The sequence below is a fragment of the Macrosteles quadrilineatus genome, unplaced genomic scaffold, assembly GCF_028750875.1.
Source record: "Macrosteles quadrilineatus isolate MER2022 unplaced genomic scaffold, UCM_ALF_1.0 Scaffold_2__2_contigs__length_208266976, whole genome shotgun sequence".
Lineage (NCBI taxonomy): Eukaryota > Metazoa > Arthropoda > Insecta > Hemiptera > Cicadellidae > Macrosteles > Macrosteles quadrilineatus.
The window spans coordinates 187,232,007-187,260,000 of record NW_026542595.1 but is presented as its reverse complement, the minus strand read 5'-3'; the positions used below and the strand labels follow the sequence as shown (position 1 = coordinate 187,260,000).

General features: G+C 35.5%; 5 protein-coding genes across 6 annotated transcripts; 3 read left to right on the top strand and 2 right to left on the bottom strand.

Annotated features, from left to right (window-relative positions):
* The first annotated feature begins 610 nt into the window (after positions 1–610).
* On the top strand, positions 611–8,542 carry LOC128985399 (alpha-crystallin A chain-like). The gene is made up of 2 exons (XM_054404859.1): positions 611–738; positions 7,759–8,542. The coding sequence occupies exon 2, from the start codon at positions 7,759–7,761 to the stop codon at positions 8,323–8,325; it is 567 nt and encodes a 188-aa protein (XP_054260834.1). The 5' UTR covers positions 611–738; the 3' UTR covers positions 8,326–8,542.
* On the bottom strand, positions 656–6,235 carry LOC128985221 (piggyBac transposable element-derived protein 4-like). Its single transcript, XM_054404609.1, has 3 exons — positions 4,353–6,235; positions 3,835–4,041; positions 656–719 (listed from the first exon to the last, which is right to left on the bottom strand). Exons 1-3 carry the CDS (start codon positions 6,233–6,235, stop codon positions 656–658), a joined length of 2,154 nt encoding a protein of 717 aa, XP_054260584.1.
* A 1,023-nt stretch (positions 8,543–9,565) lies between the features above and the next one.
* Positions 9,566–15,292, top strand: LOC128985220 (sodium channel protein Nach-like). The gene is made up of 9 exons (XM_054404608.1): positions 9,566–9,753; positions 10,413–10,569; positions 11,023–11,165; positions 11,632–11,767; positions 12,915–13,079; positions 13,387–13,498; positions 14,032–14,085; positions 15,019–15,102; positions 15,165–15,292. Exons 1-9 carry the CDS (start codon positions 9,566–9,568, stop codon positions 15,290–15,292), a joined length of 1,167 nt encoding a protein of 388 aa, XP_054260583.1.
* Positions 15,293–15,310: 18 nt separating this feature from the next.
* LOC128985400 (uncharacterized) lies at positions 15,311–18,555 on the top strand. Its single transcript, XM_054404860.1, has 3 exons — positions 15,311–15,484; positions 15,914–16,026; positions 18,373–18,555. Exons 1-3 carry the CDS (start codon positions 15,324–15,326, stop codon positions 18,510–18,512), a joined length of 414 nt encoding a protein of 137 aa, XP_054260835.1. The 5' UTR covers positions 15,311–15,323; the 3' UTR covers positions 18,513–18,555.
* A 1,304-nt stretch (positions 18,556–19,859) lies between these two features.
* On the bottom strand, positions 19,860–27,772 carry LOC128985394 (facilitated trehalose transporter Tret1-like). 2 transcript variants are annotated; one of them, XM_054404851.1, is made up of 3 exons: positions 26,336–26,376; positions 25,010–25,511; positions 19,860–21,453 (listed from the first exon to the last, which is right to left on the bottom strand). In XM_054404851.1, exons 2-3 carry the CDS (start codon positions 25,047–25,049, stop codon positions 20,093–20,095), a joined length of 1,401 nt encoding a protein of 466 aa, XP_054260826.1. In that variant the 5' UTR covers positions 25,050–25,511; positions 26,336–26,376; the 3' UTR covers positions 19,860–20,092. The 2 variants fall into 2 exon arrangements, with proteins under 2 accessions (XP_054260826.1, XP_054260827.1); XM_054404852.1 differs by lacking the exons at positions 25,010–25,511; positions 26,336–26,376 and adding an exon at positions 27,706–27,772.
* Positions 27,773–27,994: the final 222 nt, after the last annotated feature.

Genomic DNA, 27,994 nt, shown 5'->3' with positions numbered 1-27,994 from the left:
CCGTAAGCAATGGTAATTATTTAAAAATTTACCACTTCCCATAAATCTAAGGTAATAGAATTGATGATCTCTTTATGTATACAAACCGTTACATCAAGAGGACCCAAAAGAGGATTGTTGTTTTGTTAATTTCTGACTTAGCCTATATTACTTTAATGTTGGATGGCGAATTGCCCAATAAAATTTTGATTTTAATTTGATTTGTTTAATATGTATAGCCTATACTCAATAATCCTGTTTTAATCGTTCTAAATTGGTTTACCCAGGAATATCGTCGAACAATACAGTGCTAGAGAGGAGGCTAATGGTGATAGTTTTCAATAAAGACAGTGAGTTCAATATTGTTGATTAAAAAATAAATAAACTTGTCATTATTACACGTAAGACCCATGGTGGAAGGTAAGACCACTGACTATATATATATTTGTTTGTGCTATGCGGCTATGCTGACATTCTGGCTTTTCCAATCCAGAGGCGTAAAATTACAAGATTCTTCTAGATTGTTCCTCTGTGTTCCTGTTTTTCATTGTGGAGCCTTCCAGAACAGAACACTCTTGAACGATCCAGAAGGCTACGCTTGAACACATAAATACGACGATCGGCTGCTAACCGCCATTGAATTTGAAGTGTTTCAAGCGTTGTCACGTCTTGACTGTCAGTGTTGTTGCCGGTTTACATTTTCGACTTGTACTTCAGCGTTCTGCAAGTTCTTCTGATAACTACAATACAGTTGACGAGGTAAGTTTAATAAGTTATTCAATCATTCGTACCACTTGCCTACAGAATTCGGTATCAAACTTATTTCATGTTGAAAGTTTGTTGCCACTCTTTTTGACCATGCTCTTGAACAAGTTAAGTTAGCCTGTCCTCTTTTTACTACAATTTAAACCTAGCCCCGACCCAACAAACGTTTAACCCTCCAAGTGTCCATAGTTTAGGCCTTAATGTCCACCTATTTTTGGCGCATTTGCAAGGTTTTATTAAAACGGATCTGAGAAGCTTAAAACAATGTTAATTCTAATGTTCTATATACCATTTTGTTTGGAAAATCATGGGCTTCAATATTATATATAAAACATAAGGAACATTTTTTCAAAAAAAATTTTTTAGGTAAAAAAAATATAATTTCGAAAATTTAAAAAAAAAAAATAAGTTCGCGCTCAATGAAATTGTATAAATTATAGGCCTATAAATATTTGAAAATAGCCACTTTGTTCTAAATTTTATGAGGATTACAAATATATAATAATATAAGGAAGTAGATTTGCAAATAAATAAGTTATGGGCAAAAAACTGATTTCAGTACATAGCGTTTAGCTAAGAATGCATAGCCTAACCATAGCTAGGAATCTGGCTGATAATTTACATCAATATCACTACCTACTTCTTCAGGATCATCAACCAGCACTTCAAAACCACTTAAATCTTCTTATAATGCACCACGTATATCACTACTTTTGATTTTTAACACTAAAACAATGATAAATGTAATAAAACACATCAGTCAACGGTCCGGGGGAACCTAGCTGTTTACAAATACACGCACGTCAGCTGTCTGCTACAATATTTTCGGAACTAAAATGAATAGCGCTTAGAGACAGACCTCTGGAGAAAGCTTAGAATATTACGGAAAGAACGATACCTAACTCGATCCAGTTCAATCCGATTCAGTCAGTCATAGAGCCTTCGCCGTAAACGATGTCTGCGTGTCGAAAAATCGACAAGTAACACTACACAAAGTGTGCTGCTTGTCGAATTTTCGTCAAGTAACACTGGGAGGGTTAATCTAGACTGTTGCATTATTTAATAGGCCTAATTATTTAACATTAAAATAAATATGTAAGAATGTGGGGCGTGTGTGGATTGGAGTGATATTTTAGGCTTACACCTGCTGATTTTTGCAAATTACCTGATGCAACAAGTTAACCCATTGGGGAAGGAATTAATGCGCTGCCTGCAGCACCCTCCAACCAACCTTGCTGATGGTGAAAAAATCTCATGAAGGTTTAAGTTACTATTTGAATCGATAGTTTCAATCAATATTAAGTTAGCGTAAGTTAGCCCAGTTAAGAAACTGTACCCAATTCTAACAAAATATGTAGCCTACAGTTAAGAAGTAGGGCAATGGCATTTAAAGCAAAATCTTTGACAAAAAGTTAAAGTTTCCGATGGGATTCGAACCATATCAGCCGAGCACTGTATCCACTAACTTATACCACGAACACCGATGGCTGTACATTGTATCGTTGTGGTAAGTTAATGGCGTTCCGGGCCGGGCCATATATTTACAACATTGGCATGTGTATGGGCGGAGTAGGCCTATAGGTAAAAGTCTAAAAAAAGTTAGCCTATAAAAATAAAACTTTTCAAAACAATTTTTGAAAAATAAACTTGATTTACAAATTCTAAGATTACCGGTAATCCAGATGTACTATACCAAATGACACTATTACTATTATAAAGTTCAATTGATTCACTACCTACGTAGAAAAATCACAAGTTGTTTACTTTAGTAAGTAGGTTTGTTAAGTAGGCCTAAGTGGTAATTGTTAAGTTATTCGCAAAAATAAATAAGTAAATAGGCTTAAGTTTGGTATGCCTACTCAAAGCAAGATATTTATAAACATCATAAAAGTAAGAAGAAACATTAAGAGGGAACAAAATAATAATAAAATAACTAAGTGGTGCTGCGTAGCGGTGACACAACCAGCCACTCTTCAGCCGTCGTGCCTGCAGTGGCCGTATGAGTAATGCTCGCAAGTCGGTACCAATGGGTTAACTTTGTTTTAGAAGGCCACATTTATATATCTGCCGTGCTACCCGTGTCAGTGTGTCCCTCGGAGCATATTTTAAGGGATTTCCACTGGGCGACAGTGGTGTCAGACTTATCAGGGAAACTTGGGTATACCCCCCATCTAAAGGGGGGGTCATATGTAGGCTATCTTTTAATCAACTTTCCAATTACCTATATTTTCTTGTTAATAACTATTGACTAGTCCATATAATAAACATCACTCTTAATTTGTATTCTAGAACCTTGTAACAGGCCAAGGCTCTCTTCCCAACCTTTAGGGCCAAAATCACAGTAGCCTACTTTTTAAATTCAGATAAATTAAAAATGATAATCATTAAAAATTATGCCGGAGCCACCCATAGCCTCTGGGCGACAAATTCTCAGCACTGGGCAACACTTGTGATTTGACACCAGGTAACATGTTATTTTATACCCTGGTGTCCCTCTTCGCTTCATTTTACTACTTCTTGGTATGTTTTGCCTAAAGTGATAGCCAACCTTAAAATTATTGTTAATTTTCAATTCAATTCAAATATCTTTATTCATTTTTATGTACATTGTACAATAAATAGGTAGTGTCAAAATAATTACAATAAAAATAGTGTCAAAATAGTTCAACAGGATAAAAAACAGCAAAACATGAGGAATGGTTATAAAAACAACAAATACATTTTACAAATCTAGTAAGATAATTTATCATAGCGACTAAAGGAGGTGAAAAAATCGTCAAATGAATAAATTGCTAAATTTATTAAAAACTCTTTCTCAATATTTTTTTAAATTTGTTTGGATCTGTTTCTTTTTTATTATTTTTTGGAATAAATTTAAAAAATCTATTACCTGCATAGGATGGTTTCTTTTCAAAAAATTTGGTCCTATGTGGTTGTACATTTTCGTTCTTATTTCTTAAATTATAAGAATGGGATTTTTCTTTTGGTTCCGAATATTCTTCTTGTTTTTTTGCAATCATTATTGATTCATATATATACTGCCCGTAAACAGTAAAGATTTTTAGGTCCTTAAAATGCTCTTTAGCTGACTCATCATGCTGCAGCTTAACCCTTTGCGATCGGAAGGCCAGCAGGAGTGGCCACAACGCAGTCTGCAGCCAGTCGGAATTCAATCCGTACTGACTTGGTTCCAACGGTCGGGCGGCCAGCTGTACTGGCCAAGTCCTAGTACACGCCCCCTCGGCATTCATCATGGCGGCTCGCTCCCAGCAGCTCGGAATTGTTTTTACTGAAAACCTGCAATGTTAGCATAGGGGATATAAATTGTAATAAAACAATCGTAATGTTATACTGACAACTGATTTATTAAGTAAAAAAAACAGAAGAGATATTGAATATATACATACATTTGTTTGAAAATGAAAATTCTTTGATATTACGTATTTACTAAAGGTGTAAAATGAACGTATATAGGCTACTCATACAAACAATGAGTTGAAAGTTCTCTTTAATCGTCTCGGATTTTTTTCACTGAATGATATTTTTCGAAACATTCACCCATGTGAAGTCCGGGATTGTTAGAACAAGTTTTACAAAAAAACTTTGACCTTTTTCTTTCTTTTCCTGGTCTTCTATCGCTACACACCGCACAGTCCTTTGTTTTACCTCCCTCAAGCGGATAGGGCAGATGAAGTTTTCCATTCAGTCGCTCGTCCTCGACTAAAGATGATGGTCTTCCTCGTTTTCGGACATTTCTTACTTCTCCGACCAGTTCTTTAATCAACATTTTTCTGTAACGTCTTTGGCGAACTACATTTTTCCTTTCTTGATTGGTATTGTATAGAATGAAGGAATTTACAATTGCTGTTTCCAAAAGCCAAAAGAACATTTTCCTCCACCATTTCAGGGATTTCCTTGTAAATGAGTACGAGGAAATGTACTGGTCTGCGATGTCCACACCACCCATATGTTTATTATACTCACAAACTGCAGTAGGTTTTTTTACTAACTCCCCTACTCCCCCTTTTTTGTAGCGCCTAACCGTTTGGGTAGAGTTATCACCGAACAGTGTACTTAAAATAGCCACCAAGTTTTTGTCTTTCCACAACAGAAGAGACACTTCATCATTTTTTCTGTAGATTTTTGTTTCCCCAGTTTTTAATTTCAACTTAGGTTTAGGCAGGTTCTTGTTTGTTTGTTTTTTCGCTTTGTCCTTTTTAGGCCTAGCTGGTCTCACTTCTTCCGGCAATCCTTTTCTGTGTAGCATGATAGTGCCGGTTGTATGGGCTTTCCATGCTAATAGTGCCTCTGCCAAATCAAGATTGGAGTAAAATCTGTCAGTGAAAACGTGAAGCCCTTCAACATCTCCCAGTGTTTGCTTAAGTTTGTCCACTAGGTGTAAAACAACACGACTTGTAGCTCCTAAATCAGGCCTAATCAAGCGATCTGTGGTTGTTTTACCAAAATATGGTTCAATGGCACAAATATAGCCCGTAGTTGAATCTGACAAGACGAAAACCTTGATTCCCCATTTAATGGGTTTGTCCTTGTTGTAGGATTTAAATAGGATCCTTCCTTTGAACCCAATCATACTTTCGTCTACACTTACTTCATGCTGTGGGACAAAATACTCTCTAAATTTCTTATCGAGGTATGCAGCAACATTTCTTACCTTTCCTGATCGAGTTAATGTCCCAGCTACGCGGCCAGATGGAGGTGGGGAGACATGAAGATTCCAGAAGATTTGTAAAAATCTTTCCTTACTGAACACATCTTTGAAGAATGGTTGGTAGTCAACCCAATTGTTTGAAAAGTAGTCACCTATCTCTGGTTTCTCATTCATCCCCATGTTAATTATGAGTCCAAAAAAAGCTTTCAACTCTTCCAGCGTAAGGTCTTTCCACGAAAGCCAGATGGATTTCTTCTGGAGTGGTGTATTCTTCTGTATCTTTTCTGCAGCATACCGGTTTGTTTCTTTCACTATCTCCAACATTAAATCATTTGTGAAAAAAAGCTGGAAAAAGTCCAAAGGTGTTGTTGGCGTTTGGTCATTTGGTGGCTTATAACCACTATCATGTTTCCACGAAAACTTATTAAAATTATTATCCCCTTCAGACCATACCTTCCACTGTCCCGACACACCCATACCTTCTTCATTATTTGTCCCTTGGGCACCTTCACCATTAATCTCTTCAACTTCCATGCCATCATTATTTCCACTTTCGTGTACTGCTTCCGTGGTTAAATGTCCATTAAATTCCACATAGGCTACTTGACCTCCATCACTTCCATAGTCCTCTTCAAAATTTTCTTGAGCTTCATATCCATCATCAACTTCTTCAAAAACCAAGTCCTCATACTCTGCAGCTAAATCAGTTGAATTTACGTCACTTTCGTGGTCGGATCCATAATAAATATCGGGATCATCAGCATCTTCTTCGTCGGCAAACAATAAATCTCTCAATTCGTCTGATCTTAAACGGTCGTCCATAATTACTTACTTAAATATAGGCTTGGAATAATAACAAACATAACCCAATTCACACGTCTAAATGTTTATAAGAGATAAAACAGTTGTATTGTAGGCCTAACTATTATAAAAGTGTAGCGCGTATACGTAGTATATGTACAAATGTTCTTTTAATCAACTTATATTTACATTAAAACTTTAAACTAGATTAAAACTACAAATAAACATAAATCTGTCGAGGAAATAACCAAAAACTCAATTGTAAAACTGAACCAAAACAACGGTTGTTATGACAGCACTTTTGCCAAAACAACAGGTGTTTATTTTTGTTGTTGCCACCACAAATTTTGCTATATAATGTTGCAAACCTGCTGATCGGTTAGTTTATTAATTCCTCACTAGGTTGCAGCACTATACAGGCATCATAACACAGTTTGGAATATTACAAACGAAAACAATGTTGTTGGCCAGTCCTCCTGGACGCCCGAGTGTTCGTTGGATTTCATGTTGGCCAGCACCGCTGGCCGTCCGATCGCAAAGGACAACTGCTGTGGAAATAAATCCGACTTCTGTGCGCTAATGGCGGCGGCCAGTAGAGCTGGCCGCGCGACCGCTGAGGAATGACGGCAAATATTCATTCCGATCGCAAAGGGTTAAGCATGATTCTAACCGCTCTTTTTTGCTCCTTTAAAATGCTATCTAGATTACATATTTTTGTTGAGCCGTAGAGTGCTATGCCAAACGTGATATGTGAATGTACATGTGCAAAATATATATTTTTTTAAGTTTTTAAGTCACAGTAAAAAGACATACTTGATAAAGCATGAATTCCGGAATTAATTTTACTTAAAATTTTGTGGACATGTTTATCCCAATTCAAGTGCTGATCTAGTGTTAAACCCAAAAAAATTGCTTTGTGCTTGATCATTGAATAATAAATTATTTAAGTTAACTAAATAAAATATAGAGAAATGTGTTTTTTGCTTGAGGTGATTTACACATTAGCAGTACAAAATTAATAAGACCTAACATAGGCTTAAATCAGTCCTAAAAACACCTCAGAAGGTTTTCAGCCCACTAGAACTTATTAGAGACTGCACTGTATTAACTTAATAGTTCTCTTGGGTCACAACTAACTACTATCTACTATATAGAAGAAAAACATGGTACAGGAACTATGGTACGGTAATTAATATTCTCAACCCATGAGAAAGTTAAATTCACATCTTTACACAATCACACTCAGTCAATATTGTTGACTTGGGGCACAAGGTAACCCAATAAAACGAGTGTCAATTTTAATCGACTAGTAGGCCTATAACAAACATTGATGGAGATTTGTTTGGTAAATAGGAATCTTATTACGTCTTAACTATATCTATTATAATCTATTACGTCTCTAACTAAGTACGCTATTTTAACTATCAGTTAGGCAAGAATCATATAAGTTGCGGTTGCCATCCAAGTAATCGGTAGTGTTTAAGTGTTGTGCCACTGAACAAAAAAGTTGTAAGTATTTCTAAAATAGAATGAAAATGTTTCAGATGTCGATCCTGCCATACTTGCTGAATGACCTGCTCCAGGAGGCACAGAGGCCCTCGCTCCACGACCAGCACTTCGGTCTCGGATTGCTGCCGAGTGACCTAATCCAGCCCGAGGTGTCTGTGTTGTCCATGCCACTGCGATCCGGCTACATGCGGCCCTGGCGCACTGCTAGCGGAGCTCTCAACAGCGGCACATCCTGCATTGCCAGCGACAAGGACACGTTCAGGATCAACTTGGACGTGCAGCAGTTCCGTCCTGAAGAGCTGAGTGTGAAGATAGTCGATGATTTCATTGTCATCGAAGGTAAACATGAGGAACGTAGCGACGAACACGGTTTCGTATCACGCCAGTTCACCCGCCGATACAAGCTCCCAGCTGATGTCAACAGGGAGGCTCTCAAGTCACACTTGTCCTCTGACGGAGTGCTGCAACTCGAGGCTCCTAAGGTGCAGAAGGACACTGCCAAAGGAATCTCCATTCCTATCACCCAGACCAACAAGCCAGCTGTGAAACAGGCTCCCAAGACTCCAACTGCTGAACAGAATGGCGAAAAGATGGAGAGTTAAACTTGAAGAAAACTACTCAAGCAATGAATTCAATAATGTTTTGAACTTTACTGTTCTCTAACTTTCACGTTTATGTTCCTCCTTTGTATTTTTAGTGTGTTAAGTCCTGATGTGCTATGTCACTTTTTCACTCGATGTTTGTAAGACTGAATGTAAGACTTAATTTTTGTATTTAGTTTAGAAAGTTTTTTTAGCTTAATAAATTAGTGCTCAAATATCTGTGTGAATTTCAATTATTACCTGAGTTCTTAGTTGCAAAAAATTTTAGTTACAGTCATTTGATGCTATTTTGGGCAATATTCTTAAATTGTTATGGCAGATTTTAAAAATGTGTATTCTAAATGTTAGGACAACATTACATTCAACATTCTGTTGTGAATGTTGCTGAAAGGTGACTGTGCACAAAAACCAAGTGACCGGTAGCCTAAAATTAGTCTTTTATGGTTGTGGTCTGATAAATTATTTGGTTAATATCTTGAAGCAAAAAGTACCATGGACAAAAAGTACTAACTAACTAGTGCTAACATTATCTTCTTTGGGAAAAATTGTCAAATATCTAGATAGTCCAAACTTATTTATCAAACCATTAGAGCCTCCTTATAAATTATTCGTTTTTCAGGTGAAAAAATTCTCAGAGAACACTTCTCTTCATGGATTCAAATATGCTGTTAGCAAGAAAATAACTTCCAAGCAAAGGTGTTTTTCAGATATTCTATTTTTTAATCAAAAATTTTGATATCCCTCCAAAAGATAAGTTTTTATCCATAGAAGGTATTATCTCTGCTTCAAAGTAACAACATTTATTAACATTGAACTATGGTACTGAATTTAACTGGGCTAACCAAAACAAATCACACGAGTGAAGTTAAATATGTAATTTTTTAATGTATTGTTTTTATTTTATTTTATTAGTTAGGATTCAGGTTTTTTTTATATGTAAGGTATGATATTCCCCTAGAAGATAAACATGACACATTTTATTTAGATGCTAACAAAAGCAGTTATGGGAATTATCTGAGAGTAAACTAGGCATATCCATAATTGAATTTCACTCAGCAACAAACAATGGAATCCTTGTAGGTAGTAATTTCTCCATTTTGAATTCTTGTTCTTAATTTAAAAATATTCCAATTGTGAATGTCTACAACCTACATTTATAGTTAGACTTGGGCTAGGTTTAATAATAAATTGAAGTAGTTCTTGTGTATGATCTTTTATCAGATTCATATGGGTGGTTACAATGACTGTGGCAGTGGGTCTGACAGCCTACTGGCTATGGCAAGCTTTGGACTTCACCGTCAACAATAAAACCGTTGCCAACATTGACACAATGCAATTCCCTATAGGACAAGTACATTTCCCTGCGGTGACCGCCTGCAGTTTCAACCTGGTTAGCCGGAGAGCCGCACTTAGACTTCTTGGTAACTGGTAAGATCAAAAACCTTACCAAGTCTATAGTGAGGACACTATTCAACATTACTGTAATTTGTTTGGTTACCGTATATTTTACTATCTAGTGTGCTTAAAAGTCTTTGAGTAAAGACTGTGTGTAAAGTCACCGACAGAGACATATTTTTTCTCAAACTCTTTTATTGACTATTGAGTGAGCAATTGTAGTAGTGTACGTTTACGAGCTCTGTTTCAAAGCCAGCTAGGAGCTTGTAATATAGCCTTTATTGACATTTTATATTCTTAACTTTAATTGTTTCTAAAATGAATGTAGCATTGGCTTTGGGGATACTGAAAGTATACTTATCATAGGTATTATTATTAAGTCTTAAATATGTGTCTATGTTTAAATTAACCTAATAGTCAATGTTTTAATCTAAAACTTTACTTAATTTAGACCAATAAAGAACCCTGTGATTTATTTTTGTATGTAACTGTAATGACTACTTTCCATCATGCAAACAATTTGTAAAGGCTCATAGACCAACTGCTTCAGCCACAAAAATATACCTTCCTCATTTGGGGCACTATTATTATTAATCTCAAATCTATTCTCTGAGCTTAAAATCATGCCGAAATTTGATTTTTACATGAACTGGGGTTTAAATTTTAATTTAAATGTTTTTTATCATTACTAGGACATTTCCTCGAAACATAAGCAAGGACCAAGTCTTTGAAGAGATGCGATTATTACCTATTGCCATGTTTCGAGGCAGAAGTGCATTTTTAGCACCAAACGCTTTGAAAACCACCCTCTTTCTGAATAAAGTGTCAATTGAAACGCTGATGAAGGAAGTAAGTACCCAATTTGTTTGCTTCCAGTACTTAAAACGGTCCCTAGTTTAGTCTTTTGATTGCAAGTATAGTGAAACAATATTCATACACCAAAACAATTTTCTGCATGTATCTGTCAACTAGCAATAGTAATCAACCCTAGGGCTAGTCCTTTCTACAAGAACCTTATCATAAACGGAAACCTTTATACATGACGGAAGCATCAATTTTCTCTTAAATGTTTTAGAATACTACAATGAGACAAATTGTCCCCAGGGATGGGAGCCAGCTAAAAGAGTACGTGATGAAGTAAAGAATGTGGCTTTGGTCTCTCAGATTTTAACTAGCTCACTTTGCTGTGTCAGGAACTCGATGGAGACTAATTCACAGGTTGCCCTCATATTTTCTCAAGGGAAATAGGAGATACATCAGAATTTACGTAGACAGCAATAAGTAGATAACTGACCTTGTCAGCTTGCAGTACCTTGTGATGAGCTGATTGTAAGATGTGCTTGGCAAGATAAGACTCAAGATTGTCGCAAAATGTTCCGTATGGTCAAGACATTCGAGGGCTACTGTTGCGCCTTCAACTACATTGGAGATCACAACAGCTCATTGTAAGTTGGAACACTCGTTTGAAATCTCTTTTAAAACTTTTATTTATAATAGTGTTATATTCAACCGCAATACTTATATTTTATTACTCAAACTCGGTGAGTTGTCAATTTTCCAGTGTGGGAACAATCACTATGGGTCTGAAAAACATTTAGAATTTATGGAAAAGTAGATTGGGAACGACGTTAATTAGTATAAGACTAAGTAGTATAAGAAATAGTATGAGACTAGTTACTCATCATACCTCTTAAACATGCATTGTGAATTATCAATAAATATTAATTTTCACCACTCATACTAAACCATAGCACACATGTGTCAAGTTTTCTTAGTTTTTTTACTGATACTGCATATATGCATATATTGATAGATGCCCACTGCAATGTTATGTAACAAGTAAGTTAACACACAATAAGTTTAATGAAGTTCTTGGTTTCAATTACGCAATTTCGTAACTGATATGAACAGTGAGGAGACAGAGAATGGTCCACATCCTTTAGAAAAAAGTGTCGCAACAACAGGCAGTGATGACGGACTTGTAATCCTCGTGAGAACTGACAAGAACGACTATCACGCCACGATGTTCTCCTCCTATGGTACCAAAGTAAGTTAAAAGTCAATGCTTGCTTCATAATGATGTTATTTGGTCCAGGACGCTTCTTGAAAATTAATATGGTATAAGATTATCTGTTTTCCGTCTATGATCCTAAAATTTGTAGTAATGAGCCACCGGTTTCGAGGTTATAACCTCATCATCAGGCTCTTGTCACTCTTGCGAGGTCGTCGAGTTTTACAAACACACAAAACAATGACATTTAAATAAATAAAACACAAGACATTGACGGACGAATACGATTTAACATAAAATTCGGGAACTAGTTCCACACACGACGCGGCACGGACAAACGTTTTGTCACGACGTCATGACAAAACGTTTGCCCAAGTCAGTAAATGTTTGTAGCACACGTTTCCTTAAACTGCAACTAAAATATTAACACCCATTAAATTATCCAACTGATCATAATTTAAACAAATATGTATAAATATGTACAAATATGTATATGTTATAAGTATAACATGGGAACTTTAAAAGCCAATGGGGCATAATAACCTCTTTAAGGGTTATTTTAATCCAAATATGATCCAAATAAAGATTTAAGATGGCTGAGATTCCTGTACAAGTCACCAAGACTGTTAAATTGGAATATAAAGGTTAACATACCTTGTCCGTCTTCAGTATTTTGAGTACCTAACCTAGTATCACTTAGTACTTAGTTTTTTTTTTTTTTTTTTTTTTTTGTCCTAGGACGCTAGGCACGAGCCTGGGATTGTTTTTCACATTACTTCAGGCTAGACCTAGGGGTTGCGGCATTATCACTTAGATGAATCCATTGGTGACTTGGCGGGGATCGAACCCGGGACCTCAGGGACTGAAGTCCCGCGCTCTAACCACTACGCCAGCTCGCTCCCCACTTAGTACTTAGTGGAGCGAGCTGATCTAGTGTTAGAGCGTGGGACTTTGGTCCCGACTGAAATCCCTCATAACTGATGTATTTTTTCTAGTAATAAGTAATAATCTCTAAGTAACTACCTCTTAGCCGCCTTAATCTGAAGTAATATAAAAAAAAAACATCCTGGGCTAAAACCTAGTTAAAGAAAATAAATTCACTTTATACTTTTGCCAAGTCCATTAATCTGAAGCATAATGATTACACTGCTGTTATCATTATGCTTGTGGTCTGTGTTGACAGTTACTGATCAGTCGCCCTCGCAGCTACATCTCAGAGACAGCTCGTCTAGTCGTGGTCGCTCCTTCTACCCTCATCATGGTGTCATACACTCCTGCGCTCACCACCACCAGTGCAGAGGTGAAGGCTCTCGACACCAGCTTGAGAGATTGTGTCATTGAAAACGAGGTGAGACACATTTTCTTCTAAAATTTACCTGTTAGCAAATTTCCCCACTAGAACTTCCACGTAAGAAGTTTCTAAAAGTACAACTGGAGTCAAAATTTACTTGTTCATTAGTTTCTTTAGTTTACTTGTATTGTTATTGGAACTTTCAGTAACCAATAGTATAAAATAGTAGGGGTACCATCGAGGTTGTTATTCGCCTATTGGATCTGATGATGATTGGAGTTTCCAACCAAAATCGATCGCCACATACCATCTTTTATGATTCATCTTCATATGATTCCTGATCTGTTGGTTTGTTCAATTACAGGTGAGTTTGGCCTACTTCAAGTTGTACACCTATCACAACTGTCTGGAGGAATGCAAGATCAACATCACGGAGAGATACTGCGGATGTGTTCTCACTACATACTACACAACCAGTTAGTGTCGTTTGCATCATGTATTACAACAATTTAACATATTGCAGCAGTCTAAAGTCAATACAGTAGAACACCAACTGGGAGTAGAAATGTCTGTCTCGTTTGGACATTGGTATAAGTATTTTTTTATCTTAAATTTATTTGAACAAAAAGGTCAAAAAATAAATATTTATAGAGGTACAAACTCCCACTTCCCTTACCAGATTGGGCTGATTCACCAACTATTTTAGATATAGATCTGAGATACATTTGATCAAAATGTCGTCATAGAATTTTAAAATGACACGTACAATAACAGTTAACATAAACACGAATAAAGGAATAGAGTAAAAAAAAAAAAAAAAAAAAAAAAAAAAAAAAAAAAAAAAAAAAACTATATCATAATACTGCAATAACCATTCGGATGTAGGCCTGTCCTATTGAGAAAACACCTATTTTTATGAACAGGTTTGCTTAGAAGAAGTTTCACATTCTGTATTCATTAAACTTTTAAAATTTATCGTCTCATCTACAATGATTTGTTAATTTTCCAGATATGGATAGGGTGTGTGACTTAAATGACTTGCCGTGCTTAGCTTCTCATCAAGGTAATTAAAAAGTGAATTACTTATTTTATCTATCAATAAGTCATTAGAAACATAATCAGTTCAATACTTTTTTGCGTTATGTTTCCTTTACAATCCCTTAAAAAAAATTGTATTTCGGTAGTAAAATTATACAAACAGTTGTCACCTTCCCCTGGTATTCCGAGTTATTGTAACTACACAAAAATATGAGATACATCTTACTGTATTTAAAAGAGTCCTAGATCAACAATTTTGGAATTTCGCTTGCTAAAATAACAAATGATGGGATATGTTAGACAGATATATGTTCGTAATGAGTTAAAAAACCGTTTGCAACGACAAAACTCGCCAAGCAAATAACAGATGAATGGCTTATAATATTTTTGTTTGTCTTTAAATATTAAGTCTCCAAAAGTAACTACTTCATTTTTTGTTCATTAAGAAATTTGAATACCAAATTGAAAAAAATAGGGTACTTTCCTGTTAAAGAGAACATTCATTATTATCGATTATTTGTTCGATATATCGATATTTTTGTTTACCGATCCATTACATATTGACAACTGATGTTGTTTAGGCTAAAATAGTATATTATATAATTTTTAGAAATGAAACTGTTCTAAGCTAAACTAACATAACCAACCAAACTTGCTGTACTATTTAAAAATTCCTTTTGATAACAGAAAAGGCAAGTTAAACATGGAATGTTACACAGCAAGTTTGGTTAGTTATGTTAGGTTATTTTTTTAGGAACAGTTTCATTTCATTATTGTTTGTTGATACTGGACAATATGTATCGTAGTTGTCAGCTGATATGTTTCAATTTGTTAATATCGATATTTCGAGAAAATCATCGATAATAATGAATGTTCCCTTTAACAGGAAAGTACCAAAAATAGTTTCAAACAAAACGTCAATCAGTACAGTCTACAGTAACTGCTGTTTGTTTGACAGCCCTGATCAACTCGTACATGCTGAGTGATGAGTTCACACATGTTGACGTTCAGCAGCTAAGGACCAAGTGGCCGACACCGTGTGGTTGCAAACCGAGGTGCTACTACACTCAGTACAGTCTACAGTAACTGCTGTTTGTTTGACAGCCCTGATCAACTCGTACATGCTGAGTGATGAGTTCACACATGTTGACGTTCAGCAGCTAAGGACCAAGTGGCCGACACCGTGTGGTTGCAAGCCGAGGTGCTACTACACTCAGTACAGTCTACAGTAACTGTTGTTTGACAGCCCTGATCAACTCGTACATGCTGAGTGATGAGTTCACACATGTTGACGTTCAGCAGCTAAGGACCAAGTGGCCGACACCGTGTGGTTGCAAGCCGAGGTGCTACTACACCCAGTACTCAGCTGACACTAGCCGCAGCCAACTCAACTTCACTCATTACGACACCTCCACTTACTTTTAGTAAGTCTAACACATTACTGCAGACATTTTCCATTAGGATTAGTGAAAAACCATTTTAAAAAGTTTCGGGATCTGGAACCCGATCCTGTTCTCAGGACACCCCTCCTCAAGTCCTAAGGCTTTTTTTTACAAATAGCAATGTAAAATGTCAGCAATAATCTACTAGATAACATAAACTCACCGTCACCAAAAATTAACTTCAAACCAAGCATTTAGCCGAAAGTTGTACTTAATTATTTTACTTAGTACCTTTTACCTTTGATTTGTAATTTTAAAATATTAATGGTGATGATAATTGATAACATTATATCTATACCTGGTTTAATATTTATGGCTACCTCAAGTTTTCAAACAAAATTAGAATAGTAACATTTTTGGGTGCTTAAAAACTTAACCCTGTTAAAATGTGAGGCACAATTTTGTTGACAGTCGAGGCCTCAACCTGTCCAATGGAGAGTACAGTTTGATGTACGTATTCCCTCGGAATCTGATCGCTACTCGTCTGAGAAGGGATGTGTACACATCCTTTACTTCACTCCTTGGTAAATAAATAGAATGTTATTATATAAGCTACTTACTATTATGAATCTTTTTTAGAAGTTATAAAAATGTGATTTATATCATAAGTCCACAGACACACTTTTTCACCCGGGCTTTTATCCCCCTCATTGTCCGTCGCCCTTCAACTACCTCTATATAGTTTTGGCCGTAAAGATTGAAAATAAATAGTGTAGTGTAATTTGCTTCTGATGATGTCACTAAAGTAGATACATATTCACCAGGCTAAAACAATAATTCATTCATCAAAAATTCATCAGACAAAACTTCAAGAACCTGGCAACCATAAGGTAAACCTATATCGTTATTTGAGGTTTAGGATTAAGAGGTTTGTAGTACAAGGTGCAATTACCTGGGAATACTACACAAATTTATAATAAACGGTATCAGCATTCTGACACATACTTTCTCCCATAAGTTTGTCAACAACCTTTATCATGTGTAAGGTGAGAGTAAATATACGGAAATGGGATTAGTATAATTTTGATCATAATTTAAAGGATTATAACATACAAATTTTTATCAAAATCGTTCGGGCCATTTTTGTTAAAATCCGATTTTCCCGTTATTTTATGGGGGTTTTATGGGAAAATAACATAATCTACAATAACTTTTGAGCGGTAATTTTTACAGAAATGGGATTTGTACCATTTTGTTCAGAATATAAAGGACTATGACATACTAAATGTTTATCAAAATCGTTCGGGCCGTTTTTGGGAAAATCCAATTTTTCCGTTATTTTATAGGGTTTTATGGGAAAATCCCCATTAAAAATCAAAATTTCTAAAAAATTGAAAAAAAACTATGAAAGTTGTAAGGACCATAACATACTATGTTAAATAAAAACTGGATTTTTTTCTAAAATCCAATTTTTTGTTATTTTATGGGGTTTTTATGGGAAAATAACATAATTTACCATAACTTTTGAACCATAATTTTTAGAGAAATGGGATTTGTACCATTTTGTTCAGAATTTAAAGGGCTACAACATACTAAATTTTTATCGAAATCGTTCAGGCCATTTTTGAGAAAATTCGATTTTTCCGTTTTTTTATGGGTTTTTATGGAAAAATCCCCATAAAAAATCAAAATTTCAAAAAAATGAAAAAAACGCCTGGAGATACCATGGATTAGAACCTACATACCAAATTTCATCGAAATCGGGCCACAGGTGTAGTCCCTAGCTCTGTACACATCCAGACACACAGACACACACACACACACACACACACACACACACACACACACACACACAGACATCACTTCGAAAACCACTTTTTTGGGCCCAAGGGGACCCAAAACGAATATATCCACTCAAAACTCAAACTCGAAAATTTTGACGAAAACAATACTTTCTCCATATACTATGGTATAGGGGGAGAAAGTAAAAATGATGAGGTTATTGCAAAAAAGATTATTGACATATGACTGACTATAAAGTCATATGGTTCTTGATTATTATTATGGGTACTTTCCTGTTAAAGGGAACATTCATTATTATCGATGATTTTTTCTCGATATATCGATATTAACAAATTGAAACATATCAGCTGACAACTACGATAAATATTGTTCAGTATCAACAAACCATAATGAAATGAAACTGTTCTAAAAAAATAACCTAACATAACTAAAGTTGCTGTGTAACATTCCATGTTTAACTTGCCTTTTCTGTTATCAAAAGGAATTTTTAAATAGTACAGCAAGTTTGGTTGGTTATGTTAGGTTAGCTTAGAACAGTTTAATTTCTTAATCCATATAATAGACTATTTGAGCCTAAACTTGATCCGTTGTCAATATGTAATGGATCGGTAAACAAAAATATCGATATATCGAAAAAATCATCGATAATAATGAATGTTCCCTTTAACAGGAAAGTACCTTATTATGTTGTTTTTTGTAAACAATGTTTTAGTAAACAAACTTACTTGTAGCTCATTAAACGGAATTCTTCATCTAAAGATTTAGTTTTATTTTAAAACAAGAAACAATTATGTTTTCTTCATTTGTCCTTACAGCATGGTGGATTTTATAAGACAATATAAACTCAAATAAAAAGCAATAATTAATTTTACAATTCTTCTTTGGCCATATAAATATTTTTAATATAATAGTTGTTAATCTATTCTCAAATTCTGGGTCGGTACTGTATCAAAGTTTCCACTCGTTATGGAATACTGCACCAATTGATAACTGATAGGCATGTTTACATTCATATTTCATCTACTATATAACATAACAATTGAAATATGTAACAGTTTTATTTCTCAAATGATAATCCAATCATGATTGTCATTGCACAATTTTTAAGCTACATTTCTTTATTTCAGGGTCTTTTGGGTCTCTATTGTCGTTCTTTCTTGGCTTCAGTGTCGTGAGTCTACTTGAGCTCTTCTACTTTCTGCTGATCAAACCATGCTTACACATATACCATGATCGCTACATCATTTACCAATATCTTTTCAAATAAATTTAATGCACTTGTTTGAAAAAAAGTGATCCAAAGGAAGTTGTCTCCCATCATAAAAAGTCATAATTTGAGTATAATGTTAATAAAATGAAAGTTTGAACAGTTTTCACATCACATCTTCATTTATTAACAAAATAATAGGGCTTCTTAGAGATGAAACCTGCATTAATCAAATTGTAGCAGATTTATCAGGTTTTAGGCTAAATTTACATGCCTTATAGTGTTGCTTGACACTAAAATATGCTAATTGTGGTTAAATTTATTCAGATTAATAAAAGAATGACTATTTCCATGACTAGCAGCACACTAAGTCATACTATGTTTTGACTGCAAAGTTTTAATGAAAGTGACTTTATACACTTTTGTAGAGATTGTGACAAGATTTGAGTAAGGGAAGACATAATTTACAGTAAGTCGTCTCGTCCTATTAGTATAACTCGGTTAAAAAGTCACCTTATTCGACAGAAGGTAGTCATTTAAATCAGCGTAACATGTCGGTGGCTCACTAACTACGTATTTTTTATATTTTATATGACTGGGAAAGTGGTATCGTCCTGTAATCCAGCTACTGAGGGAATTGTGGATATTTATAGGCATGCACTGTTTATGCGATACTCCCTGGTGTGGATTAATGTTCACACTAGTGAGTGACTATCCGCAGTACTATCCTGATAATTAGACCAATTCGTTAATTACAAAGCAAAAATGTGGTTCAGATTCCACTATAAGCTGGTAGGTCCCTTTGGTTGCCATTGGCTGTATGAGCTAGTAATTAACAGCTGTGTCTAAGGAATATGTCGCCTACAAGATTGCGTCACTCTTACTACAGTACTACATTCATCTCCATTCATAATTGGCTTACAATACCTACATTCATATGGTCGCCATTTCAAAGTAAAAGTATTAAGTGCCGGTATTTAAAATAATGACAACATTAACACAGAGATGAGCCATCTAGTTCTATCAATTTACCTTGCTATTATGAAGAATAAGTAAACTGTAGTGTTTTTTTTTGTTTACAGGTATATTTTGATAAAACTTAATTTTGAAAAGTAAATAATTTTGCACTAAGCTATTGATATTTTACTAAAAATCTTGACTTTATTACCACTGTAGCAGCAAACCTAGGTAATTTGTTAAATGTAATGTTATTTAAATAGATTTCATTGGAAATCCAATCGGTCAAATGGAAATTTGCTTAGTCTGCAGGTTTTTGCAGCGGGGGTATTTAAACTAACATTAGGTTGTTTGTTAGGCTCTAGTAAGAACTACAAGAAGTACAAAAAAGTAAGAAACTATTTTATTGACAAATAATTTTAATTTACATCACTGTAAAAAAATCCAAGCCTAAAGGCATAGCCTCCTCTAATACAAGGCACAGTGTTGGTCTTTAGCAACAGCAAAGGTTTGGTAATAGCAGTATACAATAACAAAAACACTGTGTATATGCTCTACTGTATTGTAAATTAAAATTAGTGCAACTGTTGTTTTGGTTTGCTGGGACAGTGGTGTGTTACCACTTTTGTCTCATCTTGGCCCTGTATTATAGGTATGGTTATGGGTTATACCTTACCATATCTCTAAGTTACTTGATTCAAACTCTTTAATTCCTCCATTTCTTGCAGTTCATCTTTTACTTTAACTCCCTGCAACTCTACCAACAGTTGGTTGAAAGTTTTGTTTTTAGTCTCTGGGGCGTAAATGTATAGCAATATTGATGCTACAAATCCTACAACAGCGTAAATAATATAATTGACGTACAGTCCAAAATAACTTTCTACTAAATAAAACATTTTAATACCAACGAATGATGTGATGGTGAGAAACACTTGCACCATACCGGATGCGACACTTTTCACACTGGACGGAAATAATTCCCCTTGAAAAGCTATGGTGACAGGGTTCAGTCCTACTGACACAAAAACACTATACAAACCTACTGTTACCAGTGGGATCCAAGTATAAACTATTTGATCTTTATAGTAAAAGTAACCGGCAGATAACAAACTTGAAAGGCAACATCCAGTAGTGGATATTAATAGTAAAGGGCGTCTTCCGATTTTATCAATTAATAAACATACAGGAATAGAAATTACGAAAAACAAAGACGCGATTACGACTGAACATATGTCAGGATTTAAAAAGCCATTTGACGTGCCAGCAAAAATCTTTGTAGCATATGCGAATACAGCTGTTACACCAGTCAGATTCACTGCTAAACTTATTACTAGCACCACAAACAAGCACCTTCTATAGATAGGGTTCACCATGACATCGTACCACGACTTTTTGTTTTCTGCATCTCGCTTTAGATAATCTGAGATCTCTGTCAATTCTTTAGCCGCTTGATCTATTTGGATGTCACGAAACCAAGAAAGTGATTTGGCCGCCTTTTTATCTTCCTTCTTCATCATTAGGTAATAAGGTGATTCTGGGAGAAAGGAAAACAAAACACAGTAAGCTAGAGGAGGAATGAGGTTGACTGCTGCACTGACGTTGTACGACAGATAAGTTCCAATACAAAACTGTGCGAGTGTCCCGGCAAACCAAGTGACAGTGATTGATAGCAACACTGATCCACGGATGCTGGCCTCTGCTATCTCTGCCAAGTAAACTGGAGTAACTGTCAACATCACGCCTCCCACCATGCCGTCCAGGATCCTCTTCAAATAAAGAATATTTACCGATCTTGTGGTGATTGTCAGAGTCCACGAAACAAGTGACAGCAAAACAGTAATCAACATTGGTCTTTTTCTTCCGAACGTGTCCATTAGATAACTTGCGAGGAACGGAGTGGAAAAAAACCCGATCTCGACATCAGCAGCGATCCAGGAATATTGTTCTTTTGAAGCTCGTATTTCTCCATTTTCATCGGTGATTGTGTTTAGTACTGGCGAGACCCATCCGTAAGCCATACCAGTACTGAATATTGCAATTGACCCTGAAAAAATGTTAAGGTTATTAAAATTATTATTGATAAAAAACTATTAGTAGGTAAAATGCTTGCTAGCTCGCTTAAATTGCGATTTAATACAGGGTGAAGAAGGAGGGTATTTTTAATCTGAATTTTATGTTTAGGTATATATTTAAGCCTACTGTTTTTACATTTACAATTAAATATGAGGGACATTTTTTAAGTAATAAGGACCATTTGTGTGGATAGCTCCATGGTTCGCATGTACCCCACAACCAGGCGGCTCGCTGCTACTGGGATCATTTGTGAACAGAGTCAAGCTATTTTTAGTTAGGTAGCTGATGTGTACGCTTAGCCATGTCTTAAATTTATTTCAATTATATCTCACACCGCAGTTGAGATATGGTTAAGGATGCTTTTTTGACTGAAAGAAACATATTGACTGCAGTCATTCATCGAGAGATGACTGACGTTTATGCCACTACAGCGGTTCCCAAACTTTTATTTTTGGCGGCCTACCTTCGGATATTTATCTATTCCCACGACCCATCCCCCACCAGTCGCTATTTACATATGTTTTTATTACATATATTTTATGATTTATTTATTTATATTAATAAACGTGTGGTCAATCATATGAAATAAAAATGCAGCATAGATAAAAAGGAAAGGAGTTCATTGATTATTCGATATTACAAATATTTCATCTCTAAGGCTAGTGTGACTTTTGGCATTGTTTTTACTGAACTAGTCTATGTCTGGATTAAAGTTAGAAATTTTGAGGCGCAAACTCTCCATTACATTACCAGACATTTAGTCAATTCTACGTTTCACTGTAGTGTTGGACAGTAGTATTTGACTTATCTGTTGACCAGCTTTTTCGTCAAACAGAAGGGACAAAATTATTTTTGCCCCAGGCAAAATAAGGTTCTCACCTGCTGTGTGCGGAGCACCATTTTTAGCGGTTAGCAAAGGCAACTGGTATGAAGCCGTGATAATTTGTTTATTAGGTATCTTTCCCCGATCAGACGATCACACATTCTCCATATTCGACCGAGTTGAAAACAGTTCTTTTTTCTTACTTTGAAAAAATGTCAAAGGTTTATTCAAGCATTCTGGATTTTTTGTTGAAATGTGCCCCTGAAGTTCTGAAGGCTTCATACTTTCATTAGCCAGGGTTTCAAAACAAATTACGGATTGGGGCGTAGGTTCATCATCGGTACCTATAAACGTAAATAAACGTACCTCAACGTATTGGAGGTATTCAGGACAATGTTTTCGAAATATTTTTTCCCTTTCTTAACATTTAACGATACTCGTGGCTCTTTAACGTCATTGCTAGTAGAAGGACGACTAAGCTCACCTTCGTCAGTTGATTCCGGTTTCCTCTTAACAGACCCAGTTTTCAGTCAATTCTCCATCGTTGTAAATAGTCAAAACACTACTTCACTACTTTGAAAACAAAACAACTCAAGAAAAAGTATCAAGCCACTATCATCCGTTATTACTCCTACCGCAAGGAAATGCAGTTGCCAGACTGGACTGACAATGCCAATAAGAGCCGAGTCTGAAACTGTGTGCGAGTGAGAGAGCAAGACCTAGTGGGAGAAAACCGGTCGTGTGGGTGGGGGGGAGGCCGCATTGCCAAATCAAGTACGGCTACTGTAACGCACGGTGTCTGAGCTCGATGTTATGATTCAAGAGTCAACCCACGACCCACCAAAAATCCGTCCGCGACCCACTAGTGGGTTAGGTTTGGAAGCACTGGGTTAAAGGGAGTTTAAAAATGGCTGTGAAAAAGAAGACCACACAGGAAAATGGCTGGGGAGTGTTTTGAATGTTTTTATGTGTTACGAGGAAGAAGGTCATGAAATGTGTGAGTCCAAATTGAATAGGAAACATGGAGATCTCATATCACCCCTGAATCCAAAAACCATCAATGGAATCATGGCTCAACTTCCCCTGTCAATTTCAAATCTAAAGCCCTGTCAAGGCGGGTCCAAGCCTTCATTATCATGGACTTTTTGAAAAATGCACAACTTACATTGCAGCCATTATGTAAAAAACTCAATGGTCCTGTATAATTTAATTCAAACCCCCTTATTACCTCCTCCTTGACCGAGACCAGCAGAGCCGGATAGGTTGCATCAATTTAGTATATTTACAGTATATGTACACTAAAACTTCCATAGATTGAAATTAGAAAACTTTTAAATAAGTACTTAGGGAGTGAATGATTTTGCCGTAGGCTTACTAAAGTTTCTCATTTAGATAATCATGTAGGCTTGTAGTATGACTTGTCTCAACAAATTCTTCAAGACACAACTAAAGGCTGTTTCTTCTTGGTTTTGGTTGTAAATCTTCAGGGCAAGCATTGGGAATGAGTTTTTGGTTTTTGACAGCCTGCAGAAGGGTATGTTCAGGTCAGAGCAATGTCTTGTACTATGGCTATGTACAGTAAGATTATTTGCCTTCACATGGGCAGCTGACATAAAAATGTATTGACTGTAGATTGTTAAAATTCCGGTGCTGACAAACAGAGGTTTACAATGGTCAAATCTTTTACTAAAAATTAAAATACGTACTGTTTTTTCTGTAATTGAGAGTTTCTTGGCATTTTGGTGCATGGTCCCAGAGTAGGAGACCATAGCTTAAAATACTATGGAAAAGAGGGTGATATACTACAAGCAAATACACTGACAATCCTAGTCAACTTCCGAAGGAGATGGACCACCCAGGACACTCTTTTACAAACTGATTGGATGCCAAGCAAGTTTTAGATCAATTGAAAAACCAAGAAGATTTACGCTGGTTACATCTTTACGTTCACATTTTTATGGTCAAAGAATCTTTATGTTAATACAAAAACATTTTAATGGCTTCAAAATTCTTATATTTGTTTGTCGATATTTTTAAGTCAAACCATAGTTTTTTGCCTCTAAACTGTGATTAATAGAGAGTTAAAAACGGCCTAAAAATGTGTCAGTTCACACTTAAATTTTGAAAATTTGCCTTGGGGGTACCCCTTCACACAAAAAATATTATTAAAAAAAACAAATTCAGTATCCCAGGGTGTCCACAAAAAAATTGTCATTAATTTTCATGACTTTCCATGACTATCCATGACCATTTACCATTGATTTCCATGACTCACGAACTTTACATGCAAATTATAATATAACATACACACACAAATAATACTGCCTGGACATGTTATTTTGCAGACAATACTAAAATATGTAATAACAGATAACAATGGAGTACAACAGGTACAACAATGAACTAAAACAAACCGAAAACTCATAAAATAATACAACTGTAATAAATTGAATTGTCGAACATTTGTGAAAAATGCTACAACAGTCGGGGTTACGGCCAACTAGAGCATTGAATGGTCCCCTCAAATCCATCCATAATTGGAAATTTCCATGACTTCTTGCGTATTTCCCTGACTTTCAATGACCAAAATTTTTTTCCATGACTTTCCATGACTATCCCTGACTTTCCAGAATGTGGACACCCTGTATCCATATCATTAAAATATTGTTTGCACAGATAAAAAATATTCTCATTGTACACCTACCTGCGAGCGCTGCTGCACATTGCCTTCCGTATCCTCCCATTATAATGTAGGTTGAGGTCCTCAATAGATTTGTGATGACAGTTACTAATCTTATCTCTAATACACCTCTTGTATTGTTTAATTCTATATCATGTTTATTGATTAATCTCTCTACTGTTCCCTACACTCTATTAGTTATTTTGCTGTGACATCAAGTGTTTTCTCTTATGCTGCCGATGGTGAGTCTTAAGGTACATAAATTGTTTTTTGCATAGTTTTATTGGTTACCAATAACAGGTCACATTACTAAACGAAACCATAAATATTTATAATCGGCAGTTCAACAGTTTATATTAAAAACCCTTTAGTTAATGTAGTTTAATAGTATGTGTTTAAGTTTAGAACCTGCCGTTAAGCATATGGTGCTCACTCAAATTTTAAGATGTTCCATTTATTTTTCACTCACAAGCTGTGTTTAAATTAACTGAACTTGTCATGTCTAACACTGTCTTCAATGCCCCTCCTAAACAATTGAGCCATAACACTTGCAACTATCAAATCAAATCAAACAATCATATCTCATAAGTGTTGTAGTAGAGGACTACCTCACTTGGTTGTAGCAATGTACTCCTTCTAGGTGGAAAACTTAAATATTATTTAATTTCCAACCAACGGTGTTCATTCAGTTTTACCTGAATAGTTTTAAAAAGTAAAGACTTTAGTCAATAATGAGTAATGGATTTGTTCAAACTGTTTCTCTCTTTAGACAACACCTCTGGCGTAGTTTTAAAACGCCAAAACATCCTACATTTGGCATTTAAATCACCCTAGTAATGTATTTTAAAAGCCTAAATATTTTTTTTAATTAATTAGTGAATTCCCAAACTAAGGTTGTATTATTTAAGTATTTGCCAGTGATTAGTAAAGAAAACACTGTTCAAAAGTAGAAGTTATAGTCCGCGCGCGATAACTTTGCACTTGGGATTTTTGGTGTTCCGTGTGAATTTTGTATCGGCAACGTCGCACCGCCGAGGCGAGCGCCCGCTTCTTGTCGCTTTGCCTCGATATGTGACAGGTATAGGATGGGGTAGCGAGCCCTGCAGCGTTGCCAAGTTGTGCAAGTCCCAAGTGAAAAGTTATCGCGCGCGGAGTATAGTCCCAGTTATCAAACTTTTCAAAATTATACTTGGCTTAAAATACCTACTTTGTATGGTCGCCATTTCAATGAAAAGTATTAAAGTATAAATAAACTGTGTTCTCTTATAAATCACTAATAGTATCAAAGTTAGTGTAGTTGTTGTGAAATTTACTTCCATTCTGTCAATAATTAAAACACCATTACTTCACCTGTAAACCTTTGAACATTTCATGTCACAAACTAATTTAGCCACGAAGAAAAAAAAGAAAACAATCTGTTCATGTTGACAAATAACAATAGCCTTGACATAATTGACAAAATCTTTATCAGTCAATTTTAATATTATATGATGATATCACTAGATTATGCCTACTTAATCTAATTCAAGATGCAATGAAGAAACCATGGACAGTATCAGTTGAAGAGCCAACTTGTAAATAATGACACCATTCCAGTATAATTTGTATACTTCTGACTGTTGACCATTGCAAAATACATGCAACCAATCAAAAAACTAAGCCCACCACTTGGGATGTACATATTAATTCAATAGCTTCAAGATTAAGATCTGTAATCAATTTAATTACTAGGCTCCAGAAATTGGTCCAGACTGACATTTTGTTTATTATGGATGTTTTCACAGTATAATATCTTATGGAATAGTGTTCTGGGGAGGTAGTACCATGGCCAATAGGATCTTTCTCCTCCAGAAACGAATTATTAGGAGAATGTGTGGTGCTCAACGTCTTGCTCACAGTAGGCCCCTGTTCAAGGACCTTGGAATTTTAACCCTCCCATCACTATTTATTTTAGAATCTGCCATATTGGTGAGAAATAATCCGGACATCTTTTTCACAAACAATCTGGTCCACCAGTACAACACGAGAAGAGCTAATCAAGTACATGTACCCCAAGTTAACTCAACTTTGGCTTGCAAGAGCCCATATTTTAGTAGTGTCAAGATCTACAACTTGCTACCAAGGAACATTATTCAAAAGCAGAATATCAATAAATTCAAGAAGATGTTAAAGGAATATTTATGTGAAGTGGCCTATTTTAAAGTAGAAGATCTGTTCAATTAGGCCTATTATTGTGTTTCTACCCATTTTGACAACCACGTCGCAGGAGCGATGCTAGTGGGACATCATCAGGTATCAAATATCAAGTAAGTAATCCAACATGAATTTGAAAGGAAATGTTAAATGTTTTTATTAGTCCATTTTTATCAGATCTCTGATAACTGCCAACAACCAATTACATTGTTTAGTCACCCAGATTTCTAAAAGACACAGCACACAGAAAACAGTTAATTACTTGAGCTAAAATCTGAATTTATTAGTATTAATTAAATCCGCAGTACATATAATAATAAAATTAGGAAATAAAAATTATTTAATATTGTTTGCAGGTCTCAATAAGATTGTACATTTCAACTGCAGGCAATTTCATAGTAAAATAATATTATAAAATAAAAAATAAATTACCAATACTTGCTAACAAGTATGTTTTGGCTTACATTTAGACTGAAAATTGTTTTAAAATAAAAATATTGTTAGGTATATATTTCATAAAAGATTACCCGCAACAGCTGCTAAACCTTGTCGCTGAAATCCTCCCATTTTGCAAGTCAAAGAAGAGGCCTCAACTGGTATATATGTGTTATCACTAAAGTTTGTTTGCTCATCAAAGACCCAAAATATACAAGGGTATTAAAAATGTTGATATAGGCCTGGCTCAACAAAGATAAAGACAGGGCTAGAGGCCTCCTGATACTTGACACAATTAAGAGTTTTAAAGATTAATGGAAAGAGTATTAAAAAGTTTCATTATTTTGAAGTTATTCTCACACTAATGTATTACAATTTAAA

What these genes read in the sequence shown, in the direction of transcription:
- LOC128985221 (XM_054404609.1), bottom strand. Translation starts at nt 6,235, where the DNA reads ATGGACGACCGTTTAAGATCAGACGAATTGAGAGATTTATTGTTTGCC. An exon ending in CCAGGAAAAGAAAGAAAAAG is followed by an intron (nt 4,042 to 4,352) that starts GTCAAAGTTTTT and finishes CTAACATTGCAG; the next exon opens with GTTTTCAGTAAAAACAATTC. An exon ending in GTTAAGCTGCAGCATGATGA is followed by an intron (nt 720 to 3,834) that starts GTCAGCTAAAGA and finishes ACTGTATTGTAG; the next exon opens with TTATCAGAAGAACTTGCAGA.
- LOC128985399 (XM_054404859.1), top strand. Translation starts at nt 7,759, where the DNA reads ATGTCGATCCTGCCATACTTGCTGAATGACCTGCTCCAGGAGGCACAG.
- LOC128985220 (XM_054404608.1), top strand. Translation starts at nt 9,566, where the DNA reads ATGACTGTGGCAGTGGGTCTGACAGCCTACTGGCTATGGCAAGCTTTG. An exon ending in TCTCCTCCTATGGTACCAAA is followed by an intron (nt 11,768 to 12,914) that starts GTAAGTTAAAAG and finishes CTGTGTTGACAG; the next exon opens with TTACTGATCAGTCGCCCTCG. An exon ending in CAAGTGGCCGACACCGTGTG is followed by an intron (nt 15,103 to 15,164) that starts GTTGCAAACCGA and finishes TTTGTTTGACAG; the next exon opens with CCCTGATCAACTCGTACATG.
- LOC128985400 (XM_054404860.1), top strand. Translation starts at nt 15,324, where the DNA reads ATGCTGAGTGATGAGTTCACACATGTTGACGTTCAGCAGCTAAGGACC. An exon ending in GACACCTCCACTTACTTTTA is followed by an intron (nt 15,485 to 15,913) that starts GTAAGTCTAACA and finishes TTTTGTTGACAG; the next exon opens with TCGAGGCCTCAACCTGTCCA. An exon ending in ATCCTTTACTTCACTCCTTG is followed by an intron (nt 16,027 to 18,372) that starts GTAAATAAATAG and finishes TCTTTATTTCAG; the next exon opens with GGTCTTTTGGGTCTCTATTG.
- LOC128985394 (XM_054404852.1), bottom strand. Translation starts at nt 27,745, where the DNA reads ATGGGAGGATTTCAGCGACAAGGTTTAGCAGCTGTTGCGG. An exon ending in AGGTTTAGCAGCTGTTGCGG is followed by an intron (nt 21,454 to 27,705) that starts GTAATCTTTTAT and finishes ACATTTTTTCAG; the next exon opens with GGTCAATTGCAATATTCAGT.